This window comes from Protopterus annectens, chromosome 8.part0 (genome assembly GCF_019279795.1).
Source record: "Protopterus annectens isolate FY-2018-M chromosome 8.part0, PAN1.0, whole genome shotgun sequence".
NCBI lineage: Eukaryota > Metazoa > Chordata > Ceratodontiformes > Protopteridae > Protopterus > Protopterus annectens.
Window position 1 is genome coordinate 279,468,413 of NC_056741.1, and position 19,950 is coordinate 279,488,362.

At 42.5% G+C, this 19,950-nt stretch overlaps 1 protein-coding gene across 1 annotated transcript in view; it reads left to right on the forward strand.

Moving 5' to 3' along the window:
• The window catches only part of IQGAP3 (IQ motif containing GTPase activating protein 3), a 2,364,408-nt gene that overhangs the window by 565,178 nt on the left and 1,779,280 nt on the right, over positions 1 to 19,950 (forward strand). The window contains exon 16 of the mRNA XM_044079778.1: positions 18,954 to 19,044. Coding sequence (XP_043935713.1) covers positions 18,954 to 19,044 — 91 coding nt within the window. The remainder of the gene's footprint in view (positions 1 to 18,953; positions 19,045 to 19,950) is intronic.

Below are 19,950 nucleotides of genomic sequence, written 5' to 3' on the forward strand. Positions count from 1 at the left end.
GACAAATCACAACCAGTACCAGTTCAATTTTTGTAGTTTACTGGGTCTCTGCTGAACACATTCACCCAAATAGTTTTGTTGTCCCTACATAGGATAGGCAGCTTGAGAAATCAAGTACAAACATTACTAGTTCATCCTACTCCTCATGCCAGGCTTGTTCTTCAAGCTCTTGGATTTATGGCGGTTGGTATAACACTAGTACCTTTGGCAAGATTCTATATGTGTGTTCTCCAGTGGACCTTGGCTATGCAGTGATTTATACTTCATCAGTCTATCTATTCCTATCAAGTTGGCAAGAATTTGCAGAACACACCTGAAATGGTAGATTCATTCCAATCTGTCTGTTGGCAAACCATTCATCCTTCCCTCCCCCACAGCCTTAGTGACCACGGATGCTTCCTAGCTAGGGTGGGAGCGGCATTTCAAGGGGAATATGGTCCAAGAAACTTGGGCTGCTGTAGAGACCAGATTGCATATCAATGTCCTAGTGATGAGAGCAGTGCTCCTCTTGTTGCAGGCCTTTCAGGATGCTCGTCCTCTGGGGACTATTGCAGCTGACACAGAGACAGTATGTCAGTAGTTTGGTACATCAACAAGCAAGGAGGAATCTGTTCTTACCCCCTCTGCAGAAAGGCCATGAGAGTTTGGGAATGGGCGATCTCTTCACACCGTTTTCTCATTGCAACTCACATACCGGGGAAGTCCACTGTGTTGGTGGACAGGCTCAGCAGGTCCATCCTGACACCTCACAAGTGGCCCTCAACCAAACAGTAGTGAATCAGATTTTCGGCCATTGGGGCCACCCTTGCTGCGACCTTTTTGCCTCCCCTCATAACAACATGCAGCAAGTACTTTGCACTGATCCCCTCCCCGTCCCTGTGGGATGCTCTAGTCCACAGTTGGCCCTCGGGTCTCCTTTAGGCTTATCCTCCCCTTCTGTTGATCCCCAAATTCCTTCAGAAAGCCCAAAGGTTGAAGAGCATTATAATCCTCATTGCCCCTTATTGGCTCGACGTATTTAGTTATCCTTCCTCTGATCTCATCTTAAGTATCCTCCATGTATACTGGAGCCCAATCAGGACTTCCTATCCCATCCATAGCTAGGACTCAGCCAGGATCTGGCCACTCTCAATATAACTGCATGATTTCTCCAATTCCGATAATTGTTAAAGGGTCCAGGCTTTCATCTCCTGTCAGCAGTATTGTTTTAGCCTCTGAAAGGGCATCTACCAAAAAAGTATTATAGAAGTGGAACAGATTTTCTGTCTGGGCTGCCAAAGAGAACATTGACGCTTATGCAGCCCCCATCCCTACCATCTTTTCTTTTCTAATTTTCCTTTTTAAAGAGGGATCCAGCTTCACTATGATTAAGCTTCAGCTGGTGGCCAAATCCAAATTCCAGTCTGGGATATCTTCAGGCCCTGTCGCTGCTTCTAGATTATGAAGCGCTTTTATGAAGGGGGTTTTCCACCTTAGACCCCACCCCGTCAGAGACCCCACTCCTCCTTGGGATCTCCCTTTCATCCTCCAAGGTCTGACTCAAAAGCCTTTTGAGCCAGTCAGTGGTTGAGAAATACATTTTTTGACTTGAAAGACTATTTTGCTAGTGGCCATCACCTCAGCAAGAAGAATTTCTGAATTACAATCACTATCTTCTAAACTGCCTTATATAATTTTCCACAAAGATAGTTTCCTTCTGTATTAATCCATCTTTTATGCCTACAGTGGCTACTGAATCAGCTGTTAATTACAATTGTACAGTTATTAGTTTTCTTCCCCAGTTACTCCAATAAAGGGGAGTATATGTTGGATCTGCTGAACGTTCATAGGCAACTACATTTCTATCTTCACAGGACCAAACTGTTGAGGAAATCACATCAATTATTTGTTTATGTTTCACCTAATCACCTGGGACATGCAGTAACTAAGGTAACTTCTGCAAAGTGGATTACTAATTGCATTTCTTTAATATATGATGAGCGGTCTGAAGCTGTCTACTCCACCTAAAGCCCGATCAATAAGATCTGAAGCCACATCAACTGCCTTTTCATCCAAAATCTGTATTGATATCTGTGCAGCAGCCACTTGTTCTAAACCCCATACATTTGTGACTCATTACAAATTGGACATGGTCGCCAGAAGCAGAGCTTCTTTGGTTCGACAGTGCTCCAGCATATCTTTCCTTCAGGCCACACAAGACAGAATGTAGCTGGGGACTCAGACCCATTCGTGAATCAGAACAAGGAAGACAACATCAGAGTGTTAAGTTATGTACTTACCATAACCTGGCATCTGCGTTGTCCATTGTTATTCTGATTCACTTTCCCTCCCATTTTATTTGCACTTGTTCTTTCTTGTTTTAATGTTGATCCTTCATCAGTTCCCAAATATTTATACACTCCCTCCTACTTAAGTTCTTTTATATCACATTCCTGTCCCAGACTGATATTTTCTTGGTGCTGCAGCTTTCCTGCTTTAAAGGTTGCTTTTGCACATTTATCAATATGAAATGACATTCTTATATCATCTGAGAATGATTTGATCACTTGCAGTTGTGCTTCCAGTTCCTCTTCTGATGAACTATACAGTTCTAAATCATCCACAGAAAACACAGATGAGAACTCTTTTTACCCTTTGTTGTTTTCTGGGTGCCAAATTGTATCCATGACCTAATGTTAAGTAGACAGTTTAATGGGTTAAGGGCAAGACAAAAGAGCAGCGGTGATGGTCATCCTGGAATTTATCTCCCTTTGATTTTTTTTATCCCTGGGACAGTAATTTGTCCTTTATCATGGGTGAGCTGCAAAGTGGTGTGCCACTGTTTCATGGTCACTGTAATGTAATCAATCAATATAAGGTGCATCTTGTACATTTGTAAGCACTCCATCCATGGATATTGGATGCTGTCAGATGCTTTTTTGTAGTCTATCCATGCCATACTTAGATTCTTCCCCTTTTTACAATTCTGTATTGACTTGATATAACAAATGATCTTATACTGCGGTGGTGGTGCTGCAGTAGTGTTGTCGCCTCACAGTAAGACGTTGTCCTGTTCGATTCTCCTCTAGAGCGTCTTCTGTGTGGAGACATGCGTGAATGGGCGTACCTTCGTTGAAGGCTGTGCGTTAGGGCCGGCAACTCAACATGTAAAAATATACTGCCAATCATTAGCGGACCAGTGTTCCGCTGTGGCGACCCCTAACCGGGAAAAGCCGAAAGACACAACAACATTTTTGTTACCCTTTTGTTCTATTGCCATGACTGAGATTTCTTCTAAATGACTGTTAACTCTGTCGCCATCTATTCCAGTCTATAGTTTATACATAGCCGTCAGGCAAATCTGTAGTTTTTAGGATGTCTTGCAGGTTCACTCTTAAGGAGGAGTATTGTTTTTCCTGTTAACCAGGTTGGCATCTGTTTGAGGTGCTCATATAAGTCGTTCTTATTCGAGGCTAAGTCTTCATGTAACATTAACACTTTTAGCCAAAAGTTAGGTACTGCATCCGGGCCTGAGTTTTTCCAGTTAGGACCTTTTCTTAATTTTGTTTTAGTTTCTTTGGCCATTACTTCATCCCATTTTATATCCTGTATGTTTGAGCAACTTCTTTCTTTTACTTCTATCCATTCAGCATCTTTATGTTCCACATAATCTTCATAGTTCCAAAATGTGACTGCTACTTTTTTTTTTTGTGATGTTTGTATTCTTTTTGTCTTATTTTCCAATTCTCTATAACACTTTTTTGGGTCATTGAAAAATTGCTTATTTTGTACTTTTTCTGTATATTTATCTGCATACCTTCTAAGTTTTTCTGCTTGTGCTGACAATTTTATTTTTTTCAGTAGTGTACAATAGATCTGGTCTGTTCTAATATTGCGTGTTGCTTTTAGCACTTGACTTTGTAAGTATTTTTGTTGATCTTTTCCTTCTTCTGTACTCTTCCAACAGCGACACTTCATCTTAATTAATTTATAGTTTTCTCTGATCGACACTTCCATGATGGCATTTAATTTCTCCCGTTTCTTTCCCTTACTGCCCTTTATTTTTGTGGTAAAACTTTATCTGTTAATTTAGCTCCACAGTTGTGTCTTTCGGCTTTTCCCGGTTAGGGGTTGCCACAGCGGAACTCCGGTCCGCTAATGATTGGTAGTTGATTTTTACATGCCGAGTTACCAGCCCTGACGCACATCCTTCAACAAAGGTATGCCCATTCACGCATGTCTCCACGCAGAAGATGCTCTAGCTGAGAATCGAACCGGACAGCGTCTTACTGTGAGGCGACAACGCAGTAATATATCCTGTTTACTTCTGATTCTGTATGAATTTCTGTGAACAGTCTAGATTACGGTGTTCATTTGTTTTATCAAACTTCTAAAATTTTGGGTCTTGTTAACTTTCTGTAATCTATTTCTTTCATTGATCGTAATATCTCTGTCCATCTCTATTAAATCAAGCAACCCTTCCCTTAGATTGCTTTCTTCTAAACTAATGGCACATTCTTTGTTCTCTGCTTCCTGCGGGCATTCTACAGAAAGTTCCAGAACATCTTTCTTTTCCATATTCTCTTCAGCTTCATCTTGTGTCATCCATCACTCTTTCTTATGGGAACTCACCGGCCTATCACTCTACACCATTGACTACGTCAGAGATGCCACAGTTTCCTTTTCCTTCCCTTGCTGAACAACTCCACCTGAACTTTTGTGTTGGTTTCTTGCTGAAGACTCCAAAGTATTTTCTTATGGCAACTTATCAGATGCTTCCTGCTCCACTGGTTTCTCCTTAATTTGGGCATTGTTGTTCCATCATGCAGTGATGTTATCATAGTTAGATTTTCTACTCTAAATCTTTGACTTCACAGGTAATCCATAACTTCACTTTCTATTTTTTTTAACTTTTCCATTACTAATCCTGTTTTATACTTCCCATTTGTTTTCTTATTATTTGCATTGCAAAATTTTCCATATCTGGATGCCTTTGCCTGTATTTCTCTTGAAATTTCTTTTGGTACTGCTTTTTTTGTAATGATTAGTTTTGCTTTCTCCTTTGCAAAATTATTGCACCATATTAAATCCTCTTTCTTTCACATGCCCATATTTCTTCTTCAGATGACTCCTGCTCCTCCTGTTTCTCCTTATTTGGGGGGGGGGGGTCATTATTTAGGAACAAATATTACAGGAGAGCTAAGTCAAGGTCAAACAGAAATTTGTGAATTCAGAGTACAATATCAAACAGTACGTTAGTTTAGCTAGGTAGCTAAAATATACTAGAAATAGAGGTCTTATGTCTAGAGCATAGGTAACATTCTTGATATTGCCCTTTTTTACAACAGCGGGGAACGTGTAGGGGAGGGAGTGCATACATAAGGAAGCTGATCTACAATAATGACCTTGTGCAATGTGTGTTGGTCACAATCCCTTGACTAGAGGATAGAAAAGATGGCTAGCGTTAAAATTACAAAAGTATAGACTGCATCCTGCTGCTATTTAGTCTGAGGAGGAATAGATAAGTTAGGTAAACTTAAGCTGTGGAGGAACTTAAGGGTGCATTAAGGAGGAAATGAGCTAGGTAACTACTCTCTAGGAAACAGAAGTGTGCAAAGATGAAAGAGCTAGCATGGCTAAATAATAAGAGAATGCCCAGTGAGAGCAAGGAGGCAGAAAAAATATGCAAAGATGGAAGGAAACAGCCAGCTAAAGTTTACCAGTCAGACAGGATGGCCCTGGGGAATGAACTTTCTATAGGACAAGTGTAAACTCGTACACTGGAAAATACAGAAAGCATGACCAGCTTGGGTTGCATGAGGAGGAGGAGGTGTGTGATAAAGCAAACAAGGCTAATAACCTGAACATATTTCCCTGTAGCTTTATTTTATATATATATATATATATATATATATATATATATATATATATATATATACACACATATAGAGAGATATATAGATATATAAATACATATATAGAGAGATATATAGATATATAAATACATATATAGAGAGATATATAGATATATAAATACATATATATAAATAGACTGGCATGATACAGGCTATTGGTCTAGTAGGTAATGATGAGCCAACTGATAACATGTAAGGAAAGAGAGGTAGCTAGGGAGGACAGAAATTTGAGAGAATTCAGGGAGATAAGGGATAGGTGGTTAAGTTGGCTACTTTTTCAGATGTTGAGAGAATTGGAAAGAATAATTCTCAGTCCAGCACACAACTGCCAAGCTATTCCTGGTGATTTCAAGGGACCAGCTCACAAGATTAGTTTGGTAGTAGTTGTGTTCTGGTCTGCGTATCACATAAATGTTGATGCTTAACCCATGTTGCTCCCACAAGGTAGCAGCCAGAATTGCACCTTCTGTGTTGAGACAGTAATGAAAGCTCTACATCTTGTTGGTCAAGAACAAAGATGCAACATATGCTGGTGAAAGTGAAGCTGGTCAGCATGTGAAAAATCTCTTTTTAGAAAAATGTATTTCTTTTTTTTTTTTTTTTTTTTTTTTTTTTTTTTGCTGCAAGCCTTCACTGACCATTAAACTTAGCTTATAGCTGATTTGTTGCCCCAGAGTTGAGGACCCTATAGCACATTCATTCCCCTGAGGTTATGATTTGGGCACACTAGGACTGGTGCCTTCATCTGTATGTGGGAATTGGAGATTAGCCTGAAGCCCTCGCATTTCCCAGTGAATACAAATTTACTGCTCCCAGATGCATATGCTGTTGACATGAAACAGGACATTCATTCACTTTCATGGGCGATAAGACTGCAGACATCCTTACCCTTTGGTAACAACCATTGTTGCAGATTTTTTGGATTTTGTCTGGTTCTGTCTGAGCACTGTAATAAAAGTATTGTTACCTTGGTGTCTCTTTTTTTACAATGAATTTCCTCAAAAAGCCAAGCTCCTCCCCTTTCATTTTTTTCAGTTAGCCGTTTGTTTTCTCCTTCTGCCTGTACGAGTCTAATCATTTTTGGCAGCTGTGTCATTCTACTGTAGTTTAGTGTGATCCAGTCTACTCTAATCTTTGTAGCTGCAGTACAGAACATTATTGACTTGCTTTAACAAACTGATTTATGTTTAATAGCTGTTGTATGTCTACTGCTTCTATCCTGCTTAGAGCTTGCATTAATAAATCTAATAACAGAGACATGCACATATCTTGTCAGTAAATAATGGTGTAAGCTTTAACTGCTGCATATAGAGAAAGTAAAAAGCCAACTATTTTTTAGTTTTGAGCCTAGGACAATATGGAAGGAAGGGAGAGAATAGAACCCAAATTTTATGATTTATTGTTGCAATGAGAATATACAATTCAGAGTCTTGACTTCTGTGGTAAGTATGCTTACATATATGGCTGTACTTTATTACCTTATCAGCTGAGCTTTGTGAGTAATCTTCCTTTGTGGATCCCAGATACCCTCCTACCTTCTCTCTGTGCTTTGGTGCCTACATCCAGCAATTACTATTGGAATTCCCAGTAAGACATTACATAGTAATTGTATAGGTGTTGCATCTTTTTTTTTTCTTGGTCTGCAAGAAGAGTGTTCACTAAGTGATTGTGGTGAACTGGTGGCTTCAACAGCTCGGTATGCTATCCTAATGTGGATCTTGACACTTTAATTTTTTTTCCAGAATAGGGGGCAAGTGCCAGTGACCATGGAAACTTCAGAAGAAAGCCTAATCTGAATAGAGGATGAACCCAATTCAGAGTTATGTCAAAGAGGCATCCCTTCATAGATCTGATTCTTTAGGAATGTAATTTGCATGCATACTATATACCATGACGACAGCTGACAGAAGTCTGTGGAGAGTTTACAAATCATTCAGTCCATGGACAATAATCACATTGTCGATACCTACCCTCAGAGCACCTCCTGCCTCCAAAAGGGCACAGCAAGTCAGGCATGTGATGAACTTATGGACAATAGTAACTAAGATATTGGTCTGTGTTATACTTAATAGAAGATTTCAGTGATGGGAGAAGTGGTGAAGAATAAATCACTCTCTCTCCAATGTTGTCTTTGTTGATGAAGGTGCAGGTCTTTAATTTGCTTTCGGACTCATTTGTTTTGTGAAGATGTCGGAGATCAAGGGAGTTTGGGTCTTTAGCATCACTTAATGCTAGACGTAAATCACTACAGCAGAGTCTACAAAAAAACTGAGTTAAGGGTAGAGTTTCAAACCTCTCTTGTTAGATAAGGGTCCTATAGTCTCAATCTTTTTAGTTAAGGCCTTTCTAATGGCCTGATATGTTAGGATAGATCTGTATTAATTGGGGGGGGGGTATTATATTCTATAATAAGTGTGATCAGGGTAAAGTATATAGGCATAATAATCTCTTGGCCTGGATGAGGTACCTCTAAATTAGGCTACACAGAAAATTTCCTGTCAACTGTTGCTACATTATGGTCAAAGGAATAGAGAGTTGTCTACAACACTGCTGAGAGCTATGTTTTGTGTATCAGTGTGGAGTCATTATCAACTTCCTTTTTTCTAAATGGGGTCAGGATACCTTGTGAACTCTTGCCATATCTCTTGATTCAGTGTCACTCTCCTACATTCTTTGACAGACATGCCTGACAGTTCCAGGTCTTCTCTCACACAATTCATCCATTTCTTTGCTGGAGACTCTCATTTCCTCTTGCCTTCTCCCTGCTTGTTCTGAAACTTCAACAGATTATCTTCTGCTTTCCTGCACATCTGCCCAAACCACTGTGATCTGTTCTGTTTGGCCTTTTTCTGCAGTTGGAGCTACTTGAGCTTCTGCTATAAGGTCCTCATTTCTTCATTTGTCGCACAGTGTGCATTCTACCGCCTGTCTCAGGAACTTCATCTCCATCACCTATAGCTTCCTCAGCTGCTCTGCCTTCACTGTCCATGTTTCTGTACCATACAGTCGTACTAGTCGCATCACTGTTTTGTATATCTTTTCAGCTGATTTGGCATTCTTTTGTTATACACTATCCCCGACACTCTGTGCCAGTTGGCTGCAGCCCCTCTGATTCTAGCTTTGACCACCTCATTCAGACTTCCTTTCTCTTCATCCACCCCTCCCAATTACTTGAAGCTGTTAACCTGTTCCTTTATTTTCCCGTGTATCTCAATTCTTTGCTGCTTCTGATTTCTCCCATTTGCTGCCATTATAACTGCCATATCTGAATGCAGTTTCATCCCATGTGCCTTTTTGGTGAAGAGTCTGCTTGTAATGCCACATTATCTGCATAGGGCAACTTTGTTTATCTTCCCCTCCTACCTGTTTGCTAATATAGTCCATCACCAGTATGAACAATGGGAGGCTCAGATCTGAACCTTGATGCACACCCACTCCCAATGGGAACCCGCCTGTGAGTCTGGACACTGTTCATACTTGTATCATTGTGTCCTTATACATAGGCTGCACTAATTCTGAAATGTTTCTGGGACTTCTAACCACCGCAAGACTGCCCAAATCAGCCCTCTTGGGACCCTGTATGTTTTCTCCAAGTCAAAGAATGTTTAGTTAGACTCTTCCTTAATTTCTAGCTTATTCTCAACTATCTGTCTCACTGCAAACATTAGGTTGCTTACACTACATCTGATCTGAATCTGAACTGCTCATCTTCCATCTTACTTTCTACTACTCTGCATTTTAGTTCATCAATCATCTTCTCTAGAACTTTCATGCTGTGTGACAGGAGTTTGATATTGCCGACAATTATGGCAGCCCCCTCCGTTCTTGTACACTGGCACTAGTATGTTTATCTGCAGTCATCTCTCTCCATACTGCTATGAGTACCCTCGAACCATTTCTCCCCTAACTCATACAACACTTGATCATATCAGCTGTGACCTCATTTGGACCTGCCGCTTTCCCGACTTCATTTTTCTTAGTGCTGTTCTTCTAGGGTGAGCTCCTCTCTTTCACTGTAGGCTGTGTCTGGGACAGTACAGCTTCTGTGGTGTTTTCATTCAGAAGCTGCTGGAAGTACTCCTTTCATCTGCCTTTGATGTCCTGTGGACTGGTCAGCTGGTTTTTGTTGGTATCCCTTATGAAGGGTGCTGATGACCATCTTCTTTATCTTTCAATCTTTGCCTTGCAAACCTGATAGTTTCTTTGTACCATCTACTGCGTCACTTTCCAGAAGTTGGTAGATCGAATCTGATGCATTGTTTTTCATTATTGCAACTGCTCTCAAGATCTGTTACCTAACCACTGTTAGCCTCGTCCACCTTTTCCATCTTCCATTTTTTTTCTGCATTCTGTCTGTCTTTTAATGACTTTCTGGACTTCTGCATTCTACCACCAGCTTTCATTATGTACCTTACTTCCATACATGTCTGAGCCGCATATCTATTCCATAGTTTTCACAAGTGCTGTTTTGGGGCATTGCCATTCTTTAACTCCACCGATTTCCATTTTTTCCTGAGGTGCTTATTGCCCTGAATATTTCCTTGAAATCTTGTTTCTCTCCAGGCAACTTCCAGGTCTTCATTATAGTCTCAGTTGACTTTATAGCCTTCTCTAACCTCTGCTTGTAGCTGATTGTGGAAACTAGTGGTTTATTCTGTGAGACGATTGATGTGAAGTTGTTCAATCTTGCCTTCATTCTTACTGATGGGTTCGGAGCCGAGTCAGCCAATTTGCAAAGCTCAAAGTCTCTAACAGCTTGAGACCAAAACCCTATCCCAGAATGCACCTCTACCTTCCCCAGATCTAGTTTGCCGCTGCAACAGATCGTGCGTTTTCTACAGCTCATGCCGTATTTGTGAGATAAGTGTCTTCCTTTTTCTTGGACCTTTGCTAAATTTTCTCTTTGTTTAGATTTCAAAAATATCAGCAAGGATAGGCTATCCTTTCTTGTGTTTTTTTCTGGTAAATAGTTAAAGAATAACAAGAACTTTGTGTTCTCATTTTTGGGCATTGGCCTTGTTGGTTTCTTTAGGTTTCTGTAGCCGGTTAGGCTTATTTTGTCCCTATCCCTTACAGCCAAGTTAGGCTTCTTTTAGTTGTTTTAACTGTAGCCAGTTAGGCTTATTTTTGTTTTTACAGCTACAGCCGAATTAGGCTTTCCTTAATTATATTTGTAGCTGGTTTGGCTTAATTTGTTTTTGCTGCTAACCTTGTAAAGTTGAGACTTTGTTGTTAGTATTTCTGTTTGGGTTGCTGTTGGGATTGTTTACTGTGATTTAACTACAATGTCTGAAAAGGCCAAGTCAGGGTTTAAAAAGTGCCCTAAATGTAATAAAAAATGTGCATCACAGATGGCCTCACCACCTGTGTTTACTGTTTGGGAGAGGTTCATCTCCAAGAGGTTTGTTCCATTTGCCATGGTTTTAGTGCCAGGGTTTTGGCAGAAAGGAAAAGAAAGTTGGATGAACGTGGTTTGATTAAGTCTGCATTCTACTCAGACCTGGATACTGCTCCGGGAAAACCAAAACCTTCATCTTCGGCTTCTTCTTCTGAGAGTTCGGATCCAATGGGCTCTTCAGTTCCGAAGGCTTCCAAGAAGGTTCCTGTATCGGCTCCACTGTCATTGGAGCCGCCTATGTAGGTAGTTGGTAGGAGCCGGCCCCCAGTCTTGGAACCGGTATCTCCTACCTTGAGATCTCCGATTCTGGGCTCACCGGCTCCTTCTGTAGCTTCCTTTTGGGCTTCCAGACTTTCAGATTCAGATGTGGATTGTGTGGTACAGAGACTGTTACAGAATCCAGTGCTGGCTAAAATTCTGTCGGCTTCGACTCGGGCAGCTTCAGAACCCACAAAGCAATTTCTGCTCCTGCTCCGACTCTAATCGAGACATCGCAGCTGGAGGGAGCTATTCAGTCGTTTGTGGAACCGTCTGTTCCGACACTCACTTCGGACCTGTCGGCACCGACAACCCTGATGTCATCTGCTCTGGCAGTGGACTCTGGGAGACGACACTCTCTTGTCGGCTCTGGGGATGGGAGTCGAACAGATGTGTCGGTTTTGACTCTTCCCCTTTGAGCCTCAGCACGGATGAGCTCCGCTCCCACCTCTGGCTCGTCATCTGCTCTGGCAGTGGACTCTGGGAGACGACACTCTCTTGTCGGCTCTAGATGTGTCGGTTTTGACTCTTCCCCTTTGAGCCTCAGCACGGATGAGCTCCGCTCCCACCTCTGGCTCGGAACTGGTGGTTTTGGTGTAGGAGTCATCATCGGTGTCTTCGGACCCAGGTGCTTCCCCGCACCAGAGCCATGGTGCCTTCGATGCCATGAAGAGGGTTTTGTTCCCCCGGACAGCCACAACCTCTGAAATGGCCACCTCCTCCCGGAAAGCACCAGAATCTTCTCCATCACTGCAGCCCCACCATAAGCGTAGGGACCCGGAGCCTCAGGAAGCCCCATTGAGGGAATCCTGCTTTTCCGAGACCTCCCCAGAAGTTCCCACTGAGGAGGTCCCTCGGAAGAGGTTATGTAAGAGGAGACATTTAGATTCCCCTCAGGAATCCATCACATCTGACACTGATTTGGAGGAATTGGAAGGGTCCCCAAAGTCTCTTTCTGAGGATATCTCCTTTGTGGATATCCTAGAGATCCTTAGGCAGAGGGGTGACTGGCAGTCCCTTAACCCTACCGAAGACGAATCGGTGCTCCTGAAGGCTTTTGGGTCTCAACCCTCCACCTCTATGGTTTCTCCGCCCTTCAATGAGTTGAGGGACCTTTTATCTCGAAGGGCGTGGGAGTCCCCAGATACTATGGAGCCCGTTCCTAGGAGGCCCAACAAATACATTTCAGCTCCTCATGACAAAACCTTCTTATCCAAACCTATACCTGTTAATGCCTTGGTGGTTGCGGCAGCCCCGAAGAAAGAGATGGAGACCTCTACGTCGGTTCATCCTCCTAACAGGGAATCTAGGATTATGGACAGATACGGCAAGTGCACGATCAGTTCTACGACCTTTGTTCTTTGGTCCTTGAACTATCTAACCCACTTCACAAGGCTTCAGAGAGATCTCCTGAAAGAGCTAGGAGATACTCTCCAGGGTGCAGTAGCCAATACAGTGGCGGAGAAAGTGACATCTCAGCTTGCTACCCTCAATTCTATCGTTAACTCTTCCATGTGCCTCATATCTTACACAGCTGATGGGATGAGTAGGGCAGTGGGTACAGGAATTGCTCTGCGGAGGCATTCCTGGATGCACTTATGTTCCTTTACGGAACCTTTCAAGTCGTCATTTGTGAATGCCTCTTTTGATGGTTCTTCCCTCTTCGGACCAAAAGTTAAAGAAACCCTCATCAGATATGAGCAAGATGGAAAGACTCTATCTGCCGTAGGAGTCCGTTTTTTCACCCTTACTAGACCTTACCCTAAAGGTCAATGGGGAGGAAAAATGTGGTTCCGCAAAGCCCAAGGAGCCTTTCCGAACTCACAAGGTGAAGCCTCCTCCAGGGGCAGAGGAGGGGGCAATGATGGAAGATGACACCCAAGCGGCAGAAGGGGTCCACAGAACCAGGGTGGCAGGGATCAGTTCCTTGGGAAGCCCTACCAGCGCTCCTGAAAGTAGGCCCGACTGTCCTGCTCTAAAGGTAGTCGGGGGATGTTCATCTTTGTACCTAGGGGCCTGACTAAAAATTTCAAAAGACAGATGGGTACAAAACATCATATCCAGAGGCTATTTCATCCCCAACCCAGACCAACAAAAGGAATCCCGGACATTCCACCCAGTCTATGGGATGTTACAACAGTAGAGGTTCAAAAACTATTAGAAAAAGAGTCATCCATCCAGTCCCGGCAGACCAGCAAGGATCCGGAACTTACTCAAGATTCTTTTCGGTGCCAAAGAAAACAGAGGACTGGAGGCCAATTTTGGACCTCAGCAGACTCAAGTATGTAGAAAAGACAAAGTTCCGGATGGTCACTCTTCAGTCTATAATCCCTTTCCTAGGGAAAGACAATTGGATGTGCTCAATAGATCTTTAGGATGCGTACTATCATATCAAAATGGCCAGGCCATCCAGGGATCACCTGCGCTTCAGGCTGGGAGCCAGTCACTTCCAGTTTTGGGCCCTGCCTTTCGGTCTCACTACAACCCCCAGAGTGTTCACCAAATGTATGGCAGTGGTCATGGCTCACTTGAGATATCAAGGAATCCAGGTGTTTCCGTATTTGGATGACTGGCGCCTCACCGCACCCACCAGGCATCAGCTTATTCGGGCAAGGGTCACTACCTTAGATCTATGTTTACAACTGGGCATTACGATAAATTCAGAAAAGTCTGCTTTATTGCCGTCGCAGCATACAGTGTTTATAGGAGCAGACTTAGACACAGTCAACATGTCTTTAAAACGTCCTTCAGAAAGAGTGCTTACCCTACGACAACAGATTGTAGTTCTCCTTTCAAAATACAAAGCACCAGCATCACAGATTATCAAGTTGCTGGGCACCATGGCAGCAGCTGTCATTGCAATACCCCTGGTGAGATCTCACATGCACATTCTTCAGTGGCTGTTATTCACACACTGGACGTTTCAGGACTTACCGATGAATGACCCAGTTCTGATAACCAACTCTTGCAAGGGTGATCTTCGGTGGTGGCTAATGTCCGAGTCGCTGACCATGGGATGTCCCTTTGTCCTTCCGGTTCCAGTTGCAACGGTGACCATGGACGCTTCCCTGTTCGGGTGGGGGGGGGCATTATCAGGGACCGACAGCCCAAGGTACATGGCAGGTTCATGACGCTCAATTGCACATCAACTTCGTAGAGATGAGAGCAGTTCTCTTAGCGTTGCAGTCCTTTCAAGACTCTCTTCCTCTGGGCACGATTGCAATCCAGTCAGACACATGTCCATAGTATGGTATATAAACAAACAGGGTGGAAACAGATCTTATCCCTTATGTCGAGAGGCTCTAAGAGTGTGGAAATGGGCAGAGTCCACCCAGCACTTTCTGATAGCAACACACATCCTGGGGAAATCTTACGTGATAGCAGGCAAACTCAGCAGGGCATTTCTGTTGCCTCTTGAGTGGTCCCTCAAGAACGAAGTAGAGGAAATGATTTTCTGCAGATGGGGCCAGCCTTGTTGCGATCTCTTTGCGACTCCCACAAACACCAAATGCAGCAACTACTTTGCCCTGATCCCTCAACAGGGACAGTCCCCGAGGGACGCACTCGTACACAATTGGCCTCCAGGGCTCCTTTATGCCTTCCCTCCCTTTCCCCTGATTCCCAAAGTTTTGCAGAAAGCCATTTTTCTGGGCAGGACACTTATCTTAATAGCCCCATATTAGCCTTGTCAAATTTGGTTCCCCTTTCTGAAGCCTCATCTAGCAGAAGAACCTTGGATCCTGGACCCAGTGCCGGATCTTCTGACCCACTCGTCAGGAGCTCTTCACCCTTCACTTCAGTCCATCAAACTGACAGCTTGGCAGCTCCAATTCCCAGCATAGCCAGGTTCCAAAATTTATCAGAAGAAGCTCAACATATTCTTTTGTCCTCACATAAGTCTTCAACCAGGAAACTATATCTCAGTAAGTGGAAAGTTTTCCATCTGGGCTCAGCAGAATAACACTGACCCTTTTCTAGCCTCCATATCGGATATCTTAGAGTTTCTGACCAAACTGTTCAACAAAGGAGCTGCAACAGCAACCATTTGGGTGCAACTGGCTGCTATATCTAATTTCCATATAGGTTAATCTGGAAACAGTATTATGTCCCACAAGTTGGCGAAGGACTTTTTTAAGGGTACGATGCACCTAAAACTGCCTATTGGATCACTTACCACTCCATGGAATTTGAATTTAGTCCTATCCAAGATTATTCTCCCACCCTTTGAACCTGCTTCATCTTGTGAGCTGAAATATCTTTCTTGGAAGACCATTTTCTTGGCGGCCATTACATCAGCACGCAGAATTTCGGAGTTGCAAGCCCTTTAAGTTCAGCACCCATACTTGATATTCCACAAAGATAGGGTTTCCCTCAGGACGAAGCCTTCGTTCTTACCCAAAATTTGTTCTGAATTCACCCTTAATCAGGCAATTGAATTGCCCGTTTTCTTTACCAATCACTCTAATCAATTGGAATATATGCTCCACAAGTTTGATGTCCATAGACAACTTTGTTTCTATTTGGAAGAGCTGATCAGTTGTTTGTCTCCTTCTCAGATTCCAAAAAAGGTGCATCATTATCTAAATCTACCTTATCTAAATGGCTTTCTGGTTGTATATCCTTTATATACCATGAGAAAGACATTTGTTTAGAGGACAAAGTCAAGGCTCATTCAACCAGAGCTGTTTCTACTTCCATAGCCTTTTTGGCCAAACTACCCATTGATTCTATTTGTGCAGCTGCCACATGGTCAAGGTCACATACCTTCATATCTCACTACAAAGTAGACAAGGCCTCTAGGAACAGGGCTTCATTTGGTTCTGCTGTCCTTAGACAGGTACTCCCGTGAGCCACCCAAGTTTGTGGTGGGGATGCTATCCATCAGTGAGAATGAAGGCGAGATTAAACAACTTCACATAAAGAAGTTATGTACTTAACATAACGTTCCATGTGAGTTGTTCTTCTCGCCTTTGTTCTTACGACCCCCCCCCCACCTACCCCCATCCAATGTGTGGAAGTTCGAGAGGTTCTACGTTGGTTTTGGTTCTTCTGAGGAGTTTCCTCTCACTAGTTGTCTTTATGATTTCCTTGAAATCTGATGTAGATTTACCACTAGCTGGCAGCAAACAAGATCTGGGGAGGGTAGAGGTGCATTGTGGGATAGGGTTTCGGCCTCGAGCTGTTGGAGACCTAGAGCTTTACAAATTGGCCGACTCGGAGCCGACGATCGGCTCTGAACCCATCAGTAAGAATGAAGGCGAGAAGAACAACTCACATGGAACGTTATGGTAAATACATAACTTCTTTTTTCACTTGAGTTGACTTTGCAATTGCTAATTCTACTCCATTGCCCTTTCTTTACTAAGAGGAAATCTACCAGAGTTGCTTGTTGGGCACACCTGTATTTGATCTTGTGACGCCTTCTCTTGTTGAACCACATGTTGGCCACTGTCTATCCGTTAGCCTGACAGAAGTCTAAAATAACCTCTTTATTCCTGTTGCCTCGCCCATGTGGGCCAAGGCAGCCCTCATATCTTGTTCTGTCTGTCCTCATATGTGCATCCGGGTCCCCATTATCAATACCAACTCATGTTGTCTTGCTTTATCTAGTAGGTCCTGCAACTGTTTTCTGAATGCACTGTTTTCCATGCCATCAGAACCCTACTATGGGGCATAGGCAGCGATTATGGATATTGACTTATCCTTATACTAGAGTCTGATTACCATGAGTCTGCCACTAATTCAGACATCTCACCGTCTTCTGAAGCCTCCCCACAATTCTCACACTCTTTCTTAAGTCTGTCTTCCTGAGAATTAGACTCTGGCTCTGAAGCCAGTTGTTTTTGCTGCATTGCCTTTCCTTCTTGCTTCCTGGATATAGAGGATGCCCAGCCTCCTCCATATCATCAACTTCCAAGCTACCATCGGGTCACCTCCTGCTTCCAGGAGGGCAAAACAAGTAAGGTATGTGATGAACTTATGGAACTGGCTTGCCATAGAGGAAGTGAGAGTATTGGTCTGTTTTATATGTGACAGAAGATTATTTCAGAGATGGGAGAAGTACTGAAGAATCTGTCTGTCAAGTGTGTCTTGTTTGTTGATGGCATTTCGAGTCTTCAGTTTGGTGAATGAGTTTGAATTGGAAACACTCAACATGGTTTTTGGAAGTGGGAGTCAACTCTACTGAGACGTGGCGAGAAAATGCAGCTCCATACAGGGATTGGCCGGAGGTCAGGATTGAGCCTTGTACAATGTGCATAGGAAGTGAAGATCTTGACCGTTATGTCAGCTGATCTCCTTTGTATCATTCTGGAGTGAAGTGCATTTTATACTATACACTACTGTTAAGATTTGTTGCCAAAGTGACAGTGCTACACTTCATTGCATTTAATTTAAGCCTGCTTATAATATACAATTGATTTCTGTGGTTTAGCCCTTGCTGTATAGGATTCTGAGCAAATGGCAACACCCAGCTTGCGATAATTGGCAGTCTTAGTTAGCCATGTGTCTGGCTGGATTAGTGGTTTGAAAAGCAAAGAAATTGACCTGAGAAGTTGCCACGGTTCACTATTTCTTTCTGAGGTGGCACCTGCTACATTACAGTAATAGTCAGAAAATGAAGTAGAAAACTGAAATATGTACTTTTAAAAAGTGAAGAGTGGAAGGTCAGGACTGACTCAAACTACTAGAAAAAAAATGCAGGTTAAGCAACAAACTGCTATGAACACCGTCAGCTGCTGTAGAAGTGAAACATCCCTCCACAGGTTTTATGGAGGCCATGCACTACTATAAATCTATGACAGTACTGTCATGAGACTTTTGTTAACTTTGTGTGCGAGGTTACACTACTGAATAACGTGTCAAGAAGCCACCATGCTTAGCAAGTTGAGTGAACACGGTTGTTGATCACTGCCCATTAGGGCTTTTCCTTAGGAGACCTAGTATTGTGGTGAGCAGTATTTCCCTCATCATTATTCAGTGCCAAGATCACTATTTATTGCAAAAGAAGTCTACGTGATCTGGTATTTGCCTTTCTGGTTTCACTTTGTATGTCTGCTATGTAACTTCTTCCTTACTTGGTTGTAATTGTGTAATCAGTACTTCATTTTTTTTCTGGAGTGGTAATTGATGTTGCATCGAAAAAACAGATGGAATAAGAAGCACAAATCCTGTGTGTAAAATATTAATATAAACAAATATATAATACTTGTGGAAAATAACTGAAACTTTATCAAACCATCTTTGTATCATTAAGAGCTTAAAATACTTAAAATTTGTAAGAGGACTGTTGGGTTTTAGCATTCTAGACAGCAGAATAGGCATCCGAGAATTCAGATGTTTGAAGGTAATCATTGCATTTGTCATTTCAGATTGCTAGTTTTCTAACAGCTTTGTTTTTGCAGGTCACACATGATGAAGATGTGGTGCTGTGGTTGGATGAGATTCAGCAGGGGATCAATACAGCTAATCAGGATACAGAGAATGTTAAGAAAAGTAAGGCAGTTTCCCTCTCTCAGGTTGTTTCCCACTGTTGCTGCTTTGTTGATGTTGTGAGCATTTGTGATCTAGATGGTTTCTGAAGCCTTTGCGTAGGTACAACTACATACATTGTCTTGCATATGCTTGCCTGTGTTCGAGTGCTATTTTTAACCCTTGATAAATTTATTCTTCAATATATTTTTCCATTAGACAGATGTCTTCAATACTGCCATTTTCCTGGGTATTTGGTTCCTAAGCAGTTATCTGCTGATCTCATAAATATTTTTGAAGCCTTTTTTATATTGCAGTAATGCATATACTCTTCAGTGGACTTCACTTAAAGAGGATTTTTCACTTAATGCACATTTTCAGTCAAACTGCACTCCTGATTAAAAGATTTCAGGTTTTCTTCATCAGGTCTGCTGTTCTTGAGGAAACTGTAGTAACACCCTGGTTTCAACCGCAACTGTCTGATATTAGCTGTGTCCTAGAGTTTTTCCCCGAGTAGCCAGTATACCTTCCCTGACACCTGCTTCACTCATCCCCTTCATGCTAGGGGATGGGGAAGTGTGTGAAGACGAGATCAGGGTGACGTGGTATGTTGCCATCCTTAGCACTGCAGAGAGTATTTTGAATGTCCTAGCCACTGTCCCATCCAATACTTAGTAGTACAAGTCAGGAATCTGTTAAGTTGTTAAGGTTTTGCTTTAAAAAGCCAGTGTCTGGTCAGACGCATTGTTCCTATCATGGGATGTGAGGATCTTTTACACCTTCCCACTGATTACTCATTCTTTACAGGAAGTGCTTCTGAAGCTTCTAGGAGGAGGTGTTTCTGCTCCTAAGAGCTCCGTATTTGATCCATAAAAATTTGATTTTGCATGCTGCAACAGTTGGCCCAAGCTCCACCCCTATCCACTTCCA